Source organism: Theropithecus gelada, chromosome 2, assembly GCF_003255815.1.
Source record: "Theropithecus gelada isolate Dixy chromosome 2, Tgel_1.0, whole genome shotgun sequence".
Classification (NCBI taxonomy): domain Eukaryota; kingdom Metazoa; phylum Chordata; class Mammalia; order Primates; family Cercopithecidae; genus Theropithecus; species Theropithecus gelada.
In genome coordinates this window covers 98,162,366-98,176,144 of record NC_037669.1, presented here as the reverse complement: position 1 = coordinate 98,176,144, position 13,779 = coordinate 98,162,366, and the positions used below count along the sequence as shown (strand labels likewise).

At 46.3% G+C, this 13,779-nt stretch overlaps 1 protein-coding gene across 7 annotated transcripts in view; it reads left to right on the top strand.

Moving 5' to 3' along the window:
• TRAK1 (trafficking kinesin protein 1) overlaps window positions 1–13,779 on the top strand; it is a 214,060-nt gene that overhangs the window by 184,092 nt on the left and 16,189 nt on the right. For all 7 annotated transcript variants that reach the window (XM_025375297.1, XM_025375298.1, XM_025375292.1 and 4 more), the window contains 3 exons: window positions 3,072–3,148; window positions 4,700–4,936; window positions 6,289–6,605. In XM_025375297.1, the coding sequence (XP_025231082.1) occupies window positions 3,072–3,148; window positions 4,700–4,936; window positions 6,289–6,605 (631 nt within the window). The remainder of the gene's footprint in view (window positions 1–3,071; window positions 3,149–4,699; window positions 4,937–6,288; window positions 6,606–13,779) is intronic.

Here is a 13,779-nt window from a genome sequence, read left to right as displayed (position 1 = left end):
TTTTTTTTTTTTTTTTTTTTTTTTTGAGACGGAGTCTCGCGCTGTGTCGCCCAGGCTGGAGTGCAGTGGCGCGATCTCGGCTCACTGCAAGCTCCGCCCCCCAGGTTCAGGCCATTCTCCTGCCTCAGCCTCCGAGCAGCTGGGACTACAGGCGCCCGCCACCACGCCCGGCTAGTTTTTTGTACCTTTAGTAGAGACGGGGTTTCACCATGTTAGCCAGGATGGTCTCGATCTCCTGACCTCGTGATCCGCCCGCCTCGGCCTCCCAAAGTGCTGGGATTACAGGCTTGAGCCACCGCGCCCGGCCGCCTTTTTTTTTTTGAGATGGAGTCTTGCTCTGTCATCCAGGCTGGAATGCAGTGGCGCGATCTCGGCTCACTACAACCTCCCTCTCCTGAGTTCAAGCGATTCTCCTGCCTCAGCCTCCCGAGTAGCTGGGACTACAGGCATGTGCCACCACGCCCGGCTAATTTTTTTTTTTTTTTTGTATTTTTAGTAGAGATGGGGTTTCACCGTGTTGGCCAGGCTGGTCTTGAACTCCTGACCTCAGGTGATCCACCCATCTCGGTCTCCCAAATTGCTAGGATTACAGGCGTGAGCCACAGCGCCTGGCCCTATGGCACATTTCAGTTGTTACAGATGCCTCACAACACCACAGATGCTGATCTCCACTTCAAAATGACAGCAGCAACCAGTCCTGAACTCATTTGTCTCCTCTCTCTCTCAATCTCTCTCTCTCATGACAGCAGTAACTAGTCCTGAACTCATTTCTCTCTCCTCTCTCTCTCAATCTGTCTCTCTCATGACAGCAGTAACCAGTCCTGAACTCATTTCTCTCTCCTCTGTCTCTCTCATTCTCTCTTTCTCTCTCTCTCTCTCTCTCTCTCTCTCTCTGTCTCTCTCTCTCTCTCTCTCTCTCACACACACACACACACACACACACACACACACACACACGTTGTTACATTGATATGTATCTACCTTCTTTTGTAATCCTCATAATTTTATTTGCCTAAAAATATTACTCTGAGAAGGGGTCCACAGACTTGCCTGGATTGCCAGAGGATAGAGGGTCATGGCCAAAAACAAATCACAGAGCCTACATGTGACTTTATCTCAGTATGGCTTTGAAATTACAGTCATCCCTCAGTATCTGAGGGGGATTGGTTCCAGGACCCCCTGCAGATACCAAATCCTCCAGTGCCTAAGTCCCTGATATGAAAGAGCTTAGTGTTTGCTTATAACCTATGCATGCCCTTCTACATACAAAAAAATCATCTCTAGATTACTGGTAATACCTCATACAATGTAAACGCTATATAAGTAGTTGTTATACTGTACTGATTTTTAAATCTGTATTTTTTTTTGTTTTCTTCCCCAAATTTTCTATCCAAGATTAGTTGAATCTGAGGAAGTGGAGCCCACAGATACGGAGGGCCGACTGTAGTAATTTGACACTTCATTTTTCTTAAGGTGTATGAAGGTCCTTTCCTCTCTATTTGTAAATTATATGGTGAATAACAGTATTAAAAAATAAGCTGACTTAAAAGATGTCAGACTCATCTAGGGAAGCCCTTATTAGACATAACGTTTAATGGCAATCTGTGGGTAATAATTACAAAATAAAATGCATATTTGTGAATAAGGATTGAAAAAAGTCTGCTAGCCCTTTATTCATCCAGCTTCGTGCTGACTCCTGTGGAGTCCCCCACTTGGTTCCAGCCTCCAGACTGAAGCATCCCCATCGACCATGAAGCCGCTGAGGTGGATGCCCTGGAGTCCCCAGGTGCTATCTGCTGGGAAGCCACTGGCCACATGTGGCTCTGCAAATTTAAATCAATTCAATTAAAATATAATTGCAAATTCAGGTCCTCAGTCACAAGCCACAATTCATGTGCTCATTAGTCAGCCCTGGCTGGTGGTTTCCACATGTACATATGTCCCAGCACAAATTCTGTTGTTTAAAATGAATTTAGCTTTTCCCTTCAGGTTGTCCTCCATGGATGTCCTCCTCTGGTGCTGAACCGGTGCTTTTCTGCACACACCTGGTCCTGTGGGTATCTACCATGTGTAAGGGATTGTGTGTTAGGCTCCACCTTCTACAATGCTGAGTGATGAGCAGTACAAGACAGGGGACATCCATCTGGCAGCTTTTATTGTTGAGTCTCAGCTTGAGGCTTGCATTGGTGAAGTGAGAAGCCATCAGTGACTAGCCTTCCCCTGACCCACAAAGCTGGAGAGAGAGATATGTGAGCTGTTGAGAAAAGTGGCAAGGACTTAACTGTATTTGGTGTCTGCTTCAGAAAAAAAAACAAGATTCCTAGTGGAAACAGGAATCTTACATTTCCTGGGCAGGTTGTTTAAAGGTGGGTGGGCCATGGATAGTTGGCAGCGAGAGGAACTTCCCTTGCAGGAGTCCAGGGAGGATGAGAGCAGAAACCTAGAGATGGCAGTGTGCGTGACTCACATCTTGTATGTAGAGACCCTCTCGCTAGCACAGAACCAGAGTGCCCTTTGGAGGTGGGAAAGGCTTCCCTAAGAGCCAAAGTTGGAGGCCCTTGGTCTGTTCTCAGTGTCAAAATCTTAGACACAGAGGGCATGTGACAGAACCTGTAGACTAGGGGGACAATAGCTTTGTGTGGCCTGTGTGGGCTCTGGTGCCATATCTCACTGTAAGCTCAGAGGTATTTGGAAATCCACCTGTCTCCATCATTCTGAACACATCACCCCTCCGTCATAAGTTCTGCATCCCACCTTGTAGCCATGGTTGCAGCTCCATGGTTTGGCCAACGGAGCATAGGGTTTGCTTTTAGACACCTAATGGCATGTGAGTCAGCAGCTTTACACTCAGTGCCCAATGGCACTGCCATACTCAGAACCTACTTGGGCAACTGCTCAGCCAGGGTCTCTGATAACAGAGACTTTGTATTATTCACTTTGTATTGTGGGAAGACTGTGAGCTTCTGATGCCTCGGTTTACTCTCCATGGCCCACCTGGGTGCATACCTCTTTTAGAGACAGAGCTTTTGAATTGGTGCTCACTTGACATTTGTCTTTCTGGCTTTTCCCAGGACTCCTTGGCAGCAGAGATTGAGGGAACAATGCGCAAGGAGCTGCAGTTGGAAGAGGCTGAGTCTCCAGACATCACGTATGGCCACAGTTTTTACAGTTCTGAGCTTCCCAGAGACCACCTTGTGACCTGTGGTGTTCAAAACCTGGCAATGTTGAGGCTCTGGGTACCAACAGTGATTGACTATTGTCCTTCCCAGTCCAGACTAAGGGAAATAATAAATAATAGAACACAACTGACAGCATCCCTTAGCTCCTCTTATTAGCTTTTGTTAGTGTTAATTTTTATTTATTTGCTTTTTAGCGATGGGGTGTCTCACTTTATCGGCCACGCCAGAGTGCAGTGATGTGATCATAGCTCACTGCAGCCTCGAACTCCTGGGCTCAAGTAATCCTGTTGCCTCAGCCTCTTGAGTAGCTGGGACTACAGGTGCATGCCACCATTTCCAGCTAATTTTTAAAAATCTTTTGTAGACATGGGGCTTTGCCATGTTGCTTAGGCTGATCTCAAACTCCTGGCTTCAAGTGATCCTCCTGCCTTGGCCTCCCCGGAGCGTTGGGATTACAGGCGTGAGCCACTGGCCTGTGAGCCACTGTGCTCCTCTTCTTCTTAGGTTTTATAGACAAATTGTGAACTTCCAGAAAGTCCTAGAAAAGGAGATATATGTTTCCCATCTGTCTTAACACAAGCTTCGTCTTGATATAGCTACACATTTTTATCTTTCATTTCAGTGGAAAACGTTTAAAAAATTTAAAATCAACGTAGTATGAGATTCAGAGGGCTCTTCAAAGATCTTGTGTAAGGTTTCCATCTCCTTCTGAATACACCTAAGGATATGAGCTTCTCCATCTCTCTTCCTAACTCAACTCTTGTACTTAGCCTGTCCCAAGGTGTTTGTAAGGAACCTGTGAACCAGGTTTCATTGTGTTTTCTCTGTACCCAGACTCCATAGACAGAACTAAAATGAGATCCTGGGAGTGACAAGTGTCCAAGAGAGGTTCGGTATATGTGTGACACCCTTTGCAGCCCAGAAGGAGGTGGCCATTGTAAAAACATGCCTACCCTTTTTAAAAGGGAACAAATGAGCATCAAAGTGTGGTTCTGCTCCTGAAATAACACTTTCCGAAACATAGACAAATCTAGTATTTATCATCTAATTACAGAAGTGTAAGACTAACTTTAAGTCTTGCTTTTTTAATATGAATATTCATTCTACAAGTGTTCGTTGATCTCTGCTATGTGCTAAGCAGTGAACACTGCTCTGCTGTAGCATGTATTCTAGTGAATATTATGAAAAAAGAAAACTAGGAGACAAAAGTCAACTTAAGTATTTTTATTTGTAGGTTAAGCTTTAGGGATGTAAAACACAGTTTCACTCTTGCTAGCATCTTTAGCACAACCATGGTTCGAGTTCTGGATTTAGTGGGTATTGAAGCTCTCAAATTTCACATTGTGAAGGAGGCAGCCAATACCCTAAGAAACAGGTGGCAGGCACAGGATAGTGGGCTGCCTGGGGACTCGTCACAGGCCAGGTGCCCTTTTGGCTCCTCAATTGGTCATTTTTGGAAGGTTAAACTCCAGGGTCGTGCCCGCATTTGCTCACTCACGGATGCCGTGCATTCTTCCTAGTCACCAGAAGCGTGTCTTTGAGACAGTAAGAAACATCAACCAGGTCGTCAAGCAGAGATCTCTGACCCCTTCTCCTATGAACATTCCTGGCTCCAACCAGTCCTCGGCCATGAACTCCCTCCTGTCCAGCTGTGTCAGCACGCCCCGGTCCAGCTTCTACGGCAGCGACATAGGTAACGTCGTCCTCGACAACAAGACCAACAGCATCATTCTGGAAACAGAGGCAGCCGACCTGGGGTGAGCAAGCTGGGAGTTTTCACTTCTCTGTTTTGGGGTGAGGAGTGGTAGTATGGATTGCCTGCAGGCTTAGTAATTGTTAAGAGGGGAGTAGATGAGAGTCGCCTGAAAAATACAGACCTGGCCAGGTGTGGTGGCTTATGCTTGTAATCCTAGCACTTTGGGAGGCTGAGGCAGGAGGATTGCCTGAGCTCAGGAGTTTGAGACCAGCCTGGGCAACACTGCAAAACCCCATTTCTAGTAAACGTACAAAAAATTAGCTGGGCGGGGTGGCGCTCGCCTGTAATCTCAGCTACTCAGGAGACTGAGGCAGGAGAATCACTTGAACCCAGGAGGTGGAGGTTGCAGCAAGCTGATAATCGCACCACTGCACTCCAGCCTGGGTGACAGAGTGAGACTCTGTCTCAAAAAAAGAAAAAAAAAAAAAGCAGACCTTAACAGTTCTCCAAATCTGTTTTACCTACCCACCAAGCCTACGCCTATCCTTGATATGATATTTTCATCAGCTTAAAGATGTATAACAAGATGATACCAGAAAGTCCGCTTTCCTGTGAAATGCTTGCGGGGGAGGATTAATGAATATTTTTTTTTTGTTGTTAGTCTTCATGGTAAGGCTACAGAATAGACATTTGTTTTGTGACCCTTTTGTAGTTTGATGTTGGAAAGGCTGAGGACTCAGGCTCTCTGTCTTGTGAGCAGAATGTGGTCAGAGGGTAGGGTGCAGGGGGGGCCAAGGTGCCCAGGACTGGGTTTTCCTCAGGAGTGGTCAGTTCCTCCTTGTCCTGAAGCCCTGCAGAACCTACACACACACACACACACACACACACACACACACACACACGCGCACAATTGTCCACTTTGTGCATCCTTTTCCTCTGACTTAATAAAATTGATTCTTCTGGACCAGTTGGATCAGACAGACAGGAAGCTCCTTGATCAGAGCAGGTTTTGTTCAGAGTTGGGGTCTGGGCTCCTTTCCTTCAAGAGGAGAGAGAAGCATCCCTTAAACCAGTTGCCCTTCCGGTAGCCAGGAACGGTAACCTACAGGTTTCTTCCTAAAGATTCTTGAGGGAGATGTTTAGAGGGACTGAATTTACCTAGTCTGTGTGCAAAATATTCATCCCACCTTAGTCCTCACCCCACCTCAACCCCACTAAAAAAGACCCCTGGCGGGAGTAGTTCTGGACACGCATTTGTTTCCCCCTTCTGCCTAAATGTCAACTGCTTGCCTTGGTTCCCATGGAGAATCCTGCAGCCCCGGGGAATGTCCTCCCCTGTGCATTGAGCAGTAGGGCCTCTGTGCCGTTGGAGACTGGCTAGTGTTCCACTCTCACACCCCTTTCTTCTTCCAGAAATGATGAGCGGAGTAAGAAGCTGGGGACGCCGGGCACCCCAGGCTCCCACGACCTGGAGACAGCGCTGAGGCGGCTGTCCCTGCGCCGGGAGAACTACCTCTCCGAGAGGAGGTTCTTTGAGGAGGAGCAAGAGAGGAAGCTCCAGGAGCTGGCGGAGAAGGGCGAGCTGCGCAGCGGCTCCCTCACACCCACTGAGAGCATCATGTCCCTGGGCACGCATTCCCGCTTCTCCGAGTTCACCGGCTTCTCCGGCATGTCCTTCAGCAGCCGCTCCTACCTGCCCGAGAAGCTCCAGATCGTGAAGCCGCTGGAAGGTGATCGCGCGGGGCCTCGGCCTCTCTCTGTCCTCCTGGGGGACTCCCTGTGGTCCCTGATCCACCTGCGGAAGGCGGGGCACCTCTGTCACGCCTACTCCTTTTTCTTCCGAGACAGCCATCCGCGCTGCTGGTTTGAGTTCCTCTGACGGTGCCGCTCAGCCTAGGCCTCCATCCCTCTCCTCTGGCTGGCAGGTGTGACAGTGCACACATAGACCACCAAACTCGCCAAGGAAAGACAAGCATGTGCACTGTGGTCTTCTAGTTATTTCCTTTGCCTTTAGAACCTTAGAAATAAAAACCTTTTGTGGCAGTAGAGGCATTGCTAACAGATTCAAAAATTGATTAGGTTTTGCCTGCGGGTGTGAGGAATGCAGAGAATTAACGCTTTAGCTTCTCCGAAGTTTTGGTGTCAGGGAGAGGTTCCAAGCAAACTCTATTAAATGGGGATTTTTTTTCCCCCATAACCACCCGAATGTGATTTGGGGGCTTATGTGTTTTGATTTGAACTTCATATAACAAGGTTGTGGCTTTTGGCAGATGCATTATGTTGTGAGCTCGGCTCCTAGAGTCTACAGTTTGGAGCCCAGGAAGGGCGGTGGCTGTGGAGACAGTGAGTTTTGTGCCTCCTTAAGCCACCCTTTTCCCCGGGCAGTTCATATTTTAGTATCAGGGGCACCGCAGATGATTAAACTCATGGAAAAACTTCTTCCTCCCTCCCTCCCTCTCTGGCCCTTTCCCTCCCTCCTCTTTTTTTTTTTTTTTTTTTTTAGGCACTTAAAAATGTTTTCCCTCGCCGGGCGTGGTGGCTCAAGCCTGTAATCCCAGCACTTTGGGAGGCCGAGACGGGCGGATCACGAGGTCAGGAGATCGAGACTATCCTGGCTAACACGGTGAAACCCCGTCTCTACTAAAAAATACAAAAAACTAGCCGGGCGAGGTGGCGGGCGCCTGTAGTCCCAGCTACTCGGGAGGCTGACGCAGGAGAATGGTGTGAACCCGGGAGGCGGAGCTTGCAGTGAGCTGAGATCCGGCCACTGCACTCCAGCCTGGGTGACAGAGCGAGACTCCGTCTCAAAAAAAAAAAAAAAAAAAAATGTTTTCCCTCTACATACCACCACCCTGCCAAGAGCCACCAAGTGTTTATATTTTTCATTTTTTACTCCTTTAGTTTTGAAAGCCATATAAGTTTGAGAAGCTATTTTAAAACTATGTTACACTTACGATGCAAAGCCAAATCAGAACTTCTGTAAAACAGAACCTAACTTTTAAAAATTATTGTCCCTTCTAAGGAGCCTTCTAAGACGTTTTTTCCTGATCACCCCAATGACATTTTAATACCACAGATATATTGTTTATGTACTATATGTATATCCATATACAGTATACATAAACAATACATAAACAATATATCTATGGTATTAAAATAAAAATAATCCAATTATGTTCACCTCAAAAGAACCTGTTTTTGCCCCTCGGGAGCAATATTGCCCTTGTGAGAATGCATGCTATAAGGTAAGGATGTGCTTGTTAAAGACCCAAGACATGACTGGGTTCCATAGTCTCCAAAGGAAGAGGGCAGGCTAGTTTGTTTTTATTATTATTTTAAAATTGTATAATTGGGGTCCTTCTTAGAGTTCCGAAAAGGTATGGCTTACTCTTTTTTGATTATTTATTTAGTTGTAAGCTTGGTGATTGTTTTCTGATCTACATTGTGTCTGTTCTTTCAATAAAATCTTTCATTTCTGCAATTTTACTTTCTGCCTTACTTTTCTTTTTTCTCCTTTGTCACTCAAAAATCATTGGAATTTATCATCTCTGTCTTGTCTGCTTTCTATATTTGCCTCTGTGTTTCATTAGATCATTTAAGAATATGTTTTTGAATTTATTTTCAAAGCACACGTTTTAGCCAGTTCATCTTTCTTTCTTTTAATTTTGTGACTTGGCAGTATTTTTGTGATCAGTTAATAGGATAATAGGAAATCCTGTTAGATTAGCAAGGTGAATTTCATCTGTAGTGCTCTGCCACCCAGGAGGCTAAATCAATACCATTAAAAAGTTATTTGTCTTATCACAGTGGCCTGTAACACAACCTCATGATATAGATCCTTTAGGCTCCATTTTGTAGTTCTCTGACTTCTTAGCTGTTTATTTATGTATTTAGTTTTTGAGACAGGGTCTCGCTTTGTCACGCAGGCTGCAGTACAGTGGTGTGATCACAGCTCACTACAAGCTTGAATTCCTGGGCTCAAGCAATCCTCCCGCCTCAGCTTCCCAAGTAGCTAGGACTACAGGAGTGCACCACCACACCTGGCTAATTTATTTATTTGTAGAGACAGGGTCTTACTATGTTGCCCAGGCTGGTCTTGAACCTCTGCCCTCAAGTTACCCTTCCACCTCAGCCTCCCAAAGTGCTAAGATTACAGGTGTGATTCACCACACCTGGCTCAGACTTCTTAGCTGTTACAACCAATATTTTCTTTTTTCCCCTCTACAGTTATTTTTTTATGTTACCATGTTTAATATGATAAGATGGGATGCTGACACAGAAGTCAGCCTGGGCCAGGTTCAGTACATCTCTGACTGTGACATTAGATAAATCACCCCACTTTTTGAGCCCTGTTTCCTATTTAATTGTGGTTATGACAAAGGCTGATAGCTATCAAACCAGATTCCAGTGAGGAGTAAATGAGAAGCATTTTATATTGTACCTGGCATCTAATAGGTGCTTATTAAAATGTTGGCTTCCCAAGCTTGCTCTAGTCCAGGTCTGTTACTAGGGCTAAGTTACTAGTGTTGAGATCTGGACCAGCACTAGGGTCATGTTCTTAAATTATCTTTTTCTGTTGGCCCACTGAGAAGCTAGTAAGACTCCCATGATCGCCATCGGCCCGGGTAAATGGACCTGGGGGGGAGGTCCCGAGAGACTGTTGGCTGAGATCACAGCAGATAGCCAATCAGTGTCTTCCATCTGGCTCCCTTACCTGTTAATTAATCTTGCCATCTGCTTATTGTGAAAGCCAAAATAGCTAAGTGTTTAAGAGTGCTAGCAATCTCTTGTCTCTTCATCTTACCTTACCAGTTTTAAGCAGGTGAACAACAAACAAAACATTCAAACTAGAAAGATATCCGCCTTAAAAAGACCAAGGCAGGCAGTATTTTTTTCCTGTAATTTGCACTTCCTTTCTGCTTAATCATAACCAAGGTAGCATTTCCAAATAAATAATATGTAAATAAGGGAAAGGATACATTTCAAAGCTGTGCATTATCCAGCAGGTTTCGTTCTAGTGTCTAAACCCTGATGCTCCTCTGACATCAGTGGATTTTGGAGTTTCATCTCCTTTGATGACTTGAAAATGTTTTAGCTGGAACACTGGGGTATGGAAGGAAAGCAGAGGGGGAAAGACACCATGACCGTAGTTAAGTTTTCACCACTGTCCATGCCCTTTTCCCAGAGAACTTTATCTTGGGGCCAACCAGGAACATGAAGCTTCCTCTCTTTCCTTGCCCTGTTTGCCCAACTCCTGCCTGGTTTTAATGTGGGTGAGAGGAGTGAGCAGGTCTTGGGTTGGTAATGGGAGGTAGCTCATATTACAGTGTTTGGCAAGTAAAGAAGCCAGGCTGGGGAATGAGCTGGAGAAATGGAAAGAAAGAGGCAACTTGGGCTCTGAATAAGATGCAATTCATATTTATTTTTTAATTCGTATACCTTCTTGTGTCAAAGGAAGGACTCCAGGCAGCCAGGAGATTGGTAGAATTCCCACATGGTGGTTTAGGCAGCGGCAGGGAGGTGAGGCATGAGGTGTTCTGCCCAGTTGATGGGCTTGGCAAACCCCACTGGGACCTTGGAACCAGCCAGGAGTGGAGATAGTCCATGAGCCCCACAGCATGACATAACTGAAATAGCACAGTCAGGTTTGAGAAGGCACCTGCATGGGAATCTAGAAAGCCATTTGGGTGTGTTATTGACTAGATTTCGGAGACTCTCATGTGTGAGGCCTCCCACTGCTGAGGGTTAGGAGAATGGACACTGGAGCCAGCCTTGGTTTCAGTCCCAGATCAGTCAAGCCACTTGCCAGCTATGCAGCCTCTAGCAAGTTACTTTCCCTTCCTGTACTCAAGTTTCCTCATCTGCAGAATGCAGACAGCAGGGATAACGTGAAGATTAAGTGAATTATAAATGTAGACCTCAGAAAAGGGCCTGGCACTTAGTAAAAGGCCAGTAAAAGTTGGCTGTTCTTACATGAGTAAAGGATGCGCAAGGCATGGGATAAAAATCTGAGCATGATGCATCTTTCCCCATAATGTTTTAGTTGTAATTTCACTAAATTTCCTTGGCTGTGGAGTGTCAGAGAATGCAAGTAACCCCGTGCATTTCTGTGACCTCCTTAACTCCAAACAGCAGACCCTTTGTAGCCTCATTTCTCTGTCTTCAGCTCATCCTTGGGAGCAGGTGAGGAGAGGGAGTGATGGGGCAGCCGGTTGAACAGTTGGAAGGGACAGGCCTGTGAGACTCTTGTCAGGGCCCAGACCTCCAGCCTCCCTGGGTTCTTTCCCAGTGAATTGTAAACATCTCAGACCCCCTTCAGAAGGATGACGAGGTTTGGCATTTCCTTACCAGAGTTCTTCACTTCTCAGAGTCTACTGGGAAGTATATCCTCCTTTTTCCTTCCAAAAGTAGAGGTGATGTGGCCATATTGTACCTGGGGTTTTCTCATCCTTCTCAGACTCCGGTGTACAGTCCCGAGCTGAACATGACAGTACAGTGGCTTCTTTAAGACTTCTCGTGGTGCTGTTTTGTTATCGGGAATGTGCCTGCACGGCCAGTGAGCATTTATACCAGGGCCCATTAGGTAGTGTGAATGCGAGTCCCCAGGGACAGCAGAGAACTCCTATCAGCAGGATTGTCTTCTGGCAGGCCCTGCACAGCCATCTGGAAATTCTGCTGCTGACCATTTGTGCAGCTGGGACACCGATGTCCTTCTTGTTCTCAGACCTGTGGGTTTTGATGGGTGGGCAGCGTGAAAACTTGGTCTTTCGTTCTGAACCCCGGCTATGCCACCACTAATTAAGTGGCTTTGGAAAGTTATCTAACTTCAGGCAGCCACCATTCCCCTGTCTGTAAAGTGTTTAATCATACTTAGTTCCTAGGATGGTTTTGAGGAGTGAGTTGGTATAATACATGTAAAACAAACTGCCACACAGGCCTGCCTCAATATAGGGAAGCTTAATTTTAAAAAAATCACAGCGATGCTGTGGCGTCTGGGACTCGGGAGCCCATGAACTGGTCTCCGCAGGTCTGCGAAGCCCCGGCCTTGTTTGCACGGTGTTGCTAGCATGCGCCCTTCCTTTAGGAAGTGGGTCCACAGCTTCCTTCAGATTCTCAAAACATCCGAGAGTTAAGAACCACAGCTCTAGAGCAAGGTTTCTCAACCCCAGCCCTGTTGACATTTGGGGCCAGTTCGTTCTTTGATGTGGGGGCTGTCCTGTACATTGTGTTATGTTTTGCAGCATCTCTGACTTTTACCCCCTAGATGCCATTAGCACTAGATGCTGTTCCTCCACAGCTGTGACAACCAAATGTGTCTCCAGACATTACCAAATGTCCCTGGGTGGGGGAGTATGAGGTGCAAAATCGCCCCTAGTTGAGAACACCGCTCTAGATGCATCTTAGTACCTAGTGAGGGAACAGATATGTGATACCCTCTTTCATTATATGTCATTCTTTCCTATTTCTTTTTTTCTTGAATTTAGAGTATTTTCTATTTATATTTAATAGATCCAGATTAAGTAGGTTGCTCTTGTACCTGTGAACTCTTAAAACTGGGATAAACCTTCATGTGGGTGTCTAGGAACTCGTTAAACATGTATTGGCAGTGTGCACCTTTTTTTTCCTTTTAAGCGGATTTGAAATTGCTCATTTATAAATCCCTTTCAAGCCTCCCTGGCTAAGATTGACCCATGAGAAGTTATTTCCAAGGGGTGTTCGGAAATGGCAGACTCTCTGCACACACCACGGGGCCTCTCCCTCACCCCACCACCTCCCACCTTGGCCTGCCTGCCTTCCCTTGTCTTTTGTCTTGACTTCCTGAGCTGCTGGCTCCTGGCATCCTTGACTCCCTTTCCTTCGCTCCCCAGGGCAGCCTGGTATCCTGGAGGGCTTCTTGCCTACCTAGGAAATATACCCTTGGTAAACCGGTGGTGACTTCCCGAGCATCCATTTGTGCAGGAAGGCTCCTGCCTTCCAGTGCCTAAGAACCTCTTCAGAAGTCTCTCCTTTGAGCATGGAATATTTATTTGTGTGACCATGCACATTTGAGTGCCTTCTGCATCTGTAGAATGGGGCTAGCCGTGCGAGCCTCACGGCCCATGCACTAGCATGGTGTCATGTGAGGCATTAATAAGTGTTCCAAGGTAAAAAAGGTTGCTCTGTCAAGTAAGTTGGGCAAAAACACTGTAACACACTGAAGGTTCTGTGATGCCCCTCAGTAAAAACACTTCTGTTTCCTGAGCATGCTTGGCCTAGGAACACTTCTCTTTGTAGAGCACCTGTGACACCTTGAGGTCTTCAGGGACACACTCCGGTGTTATTACAGACCTTGCATGATGTCATCTGAGTCCTTGGGTTTGGTGTCATCAAGAAGATGGGCTCCCCGGCTTTAGACCTCCATGTGGACTTACTGTGTTCTTAAATCACACCTCTTTAACCCGATTCCTTCTCCCTAACCCGGCAGCCTCTCAGAGTTGCTGGCAAAATACCGAAAACCTAAGTAAAGGAGGTGATGGTCACATCTACCACATATCTCTGTGTGCTGCTTTTATTTCTTTTTGCTTTCCTCTTGCTGAGGGTCCTGGGCTTGGCATGGTCTTATTCTGCCTGAGCTTATGTCTTCCCTGGTCCCAGGAGTGTGTGTTTGGCATAGAATCAGTACCTGTGGCCCCCATTTTGTGCTTATCTTGCCATTTTCCCCCTTCCATTTTGTAAAATGAGAAGGTGTTGAGTTCTGGGGCGGACATCGGTTGATTAAAATAAAGACCTCGCCACCAAACCTCTTTTGCACATACTATGGTGTGGATTTTACTTAAAAAAAACAAAAAATTGTTGATTTCTTAACTTGGTACCCCTTCTGATCATGGTAGGGTTTGGCTACTGTTTCATGGCAGGAAGGGCTAA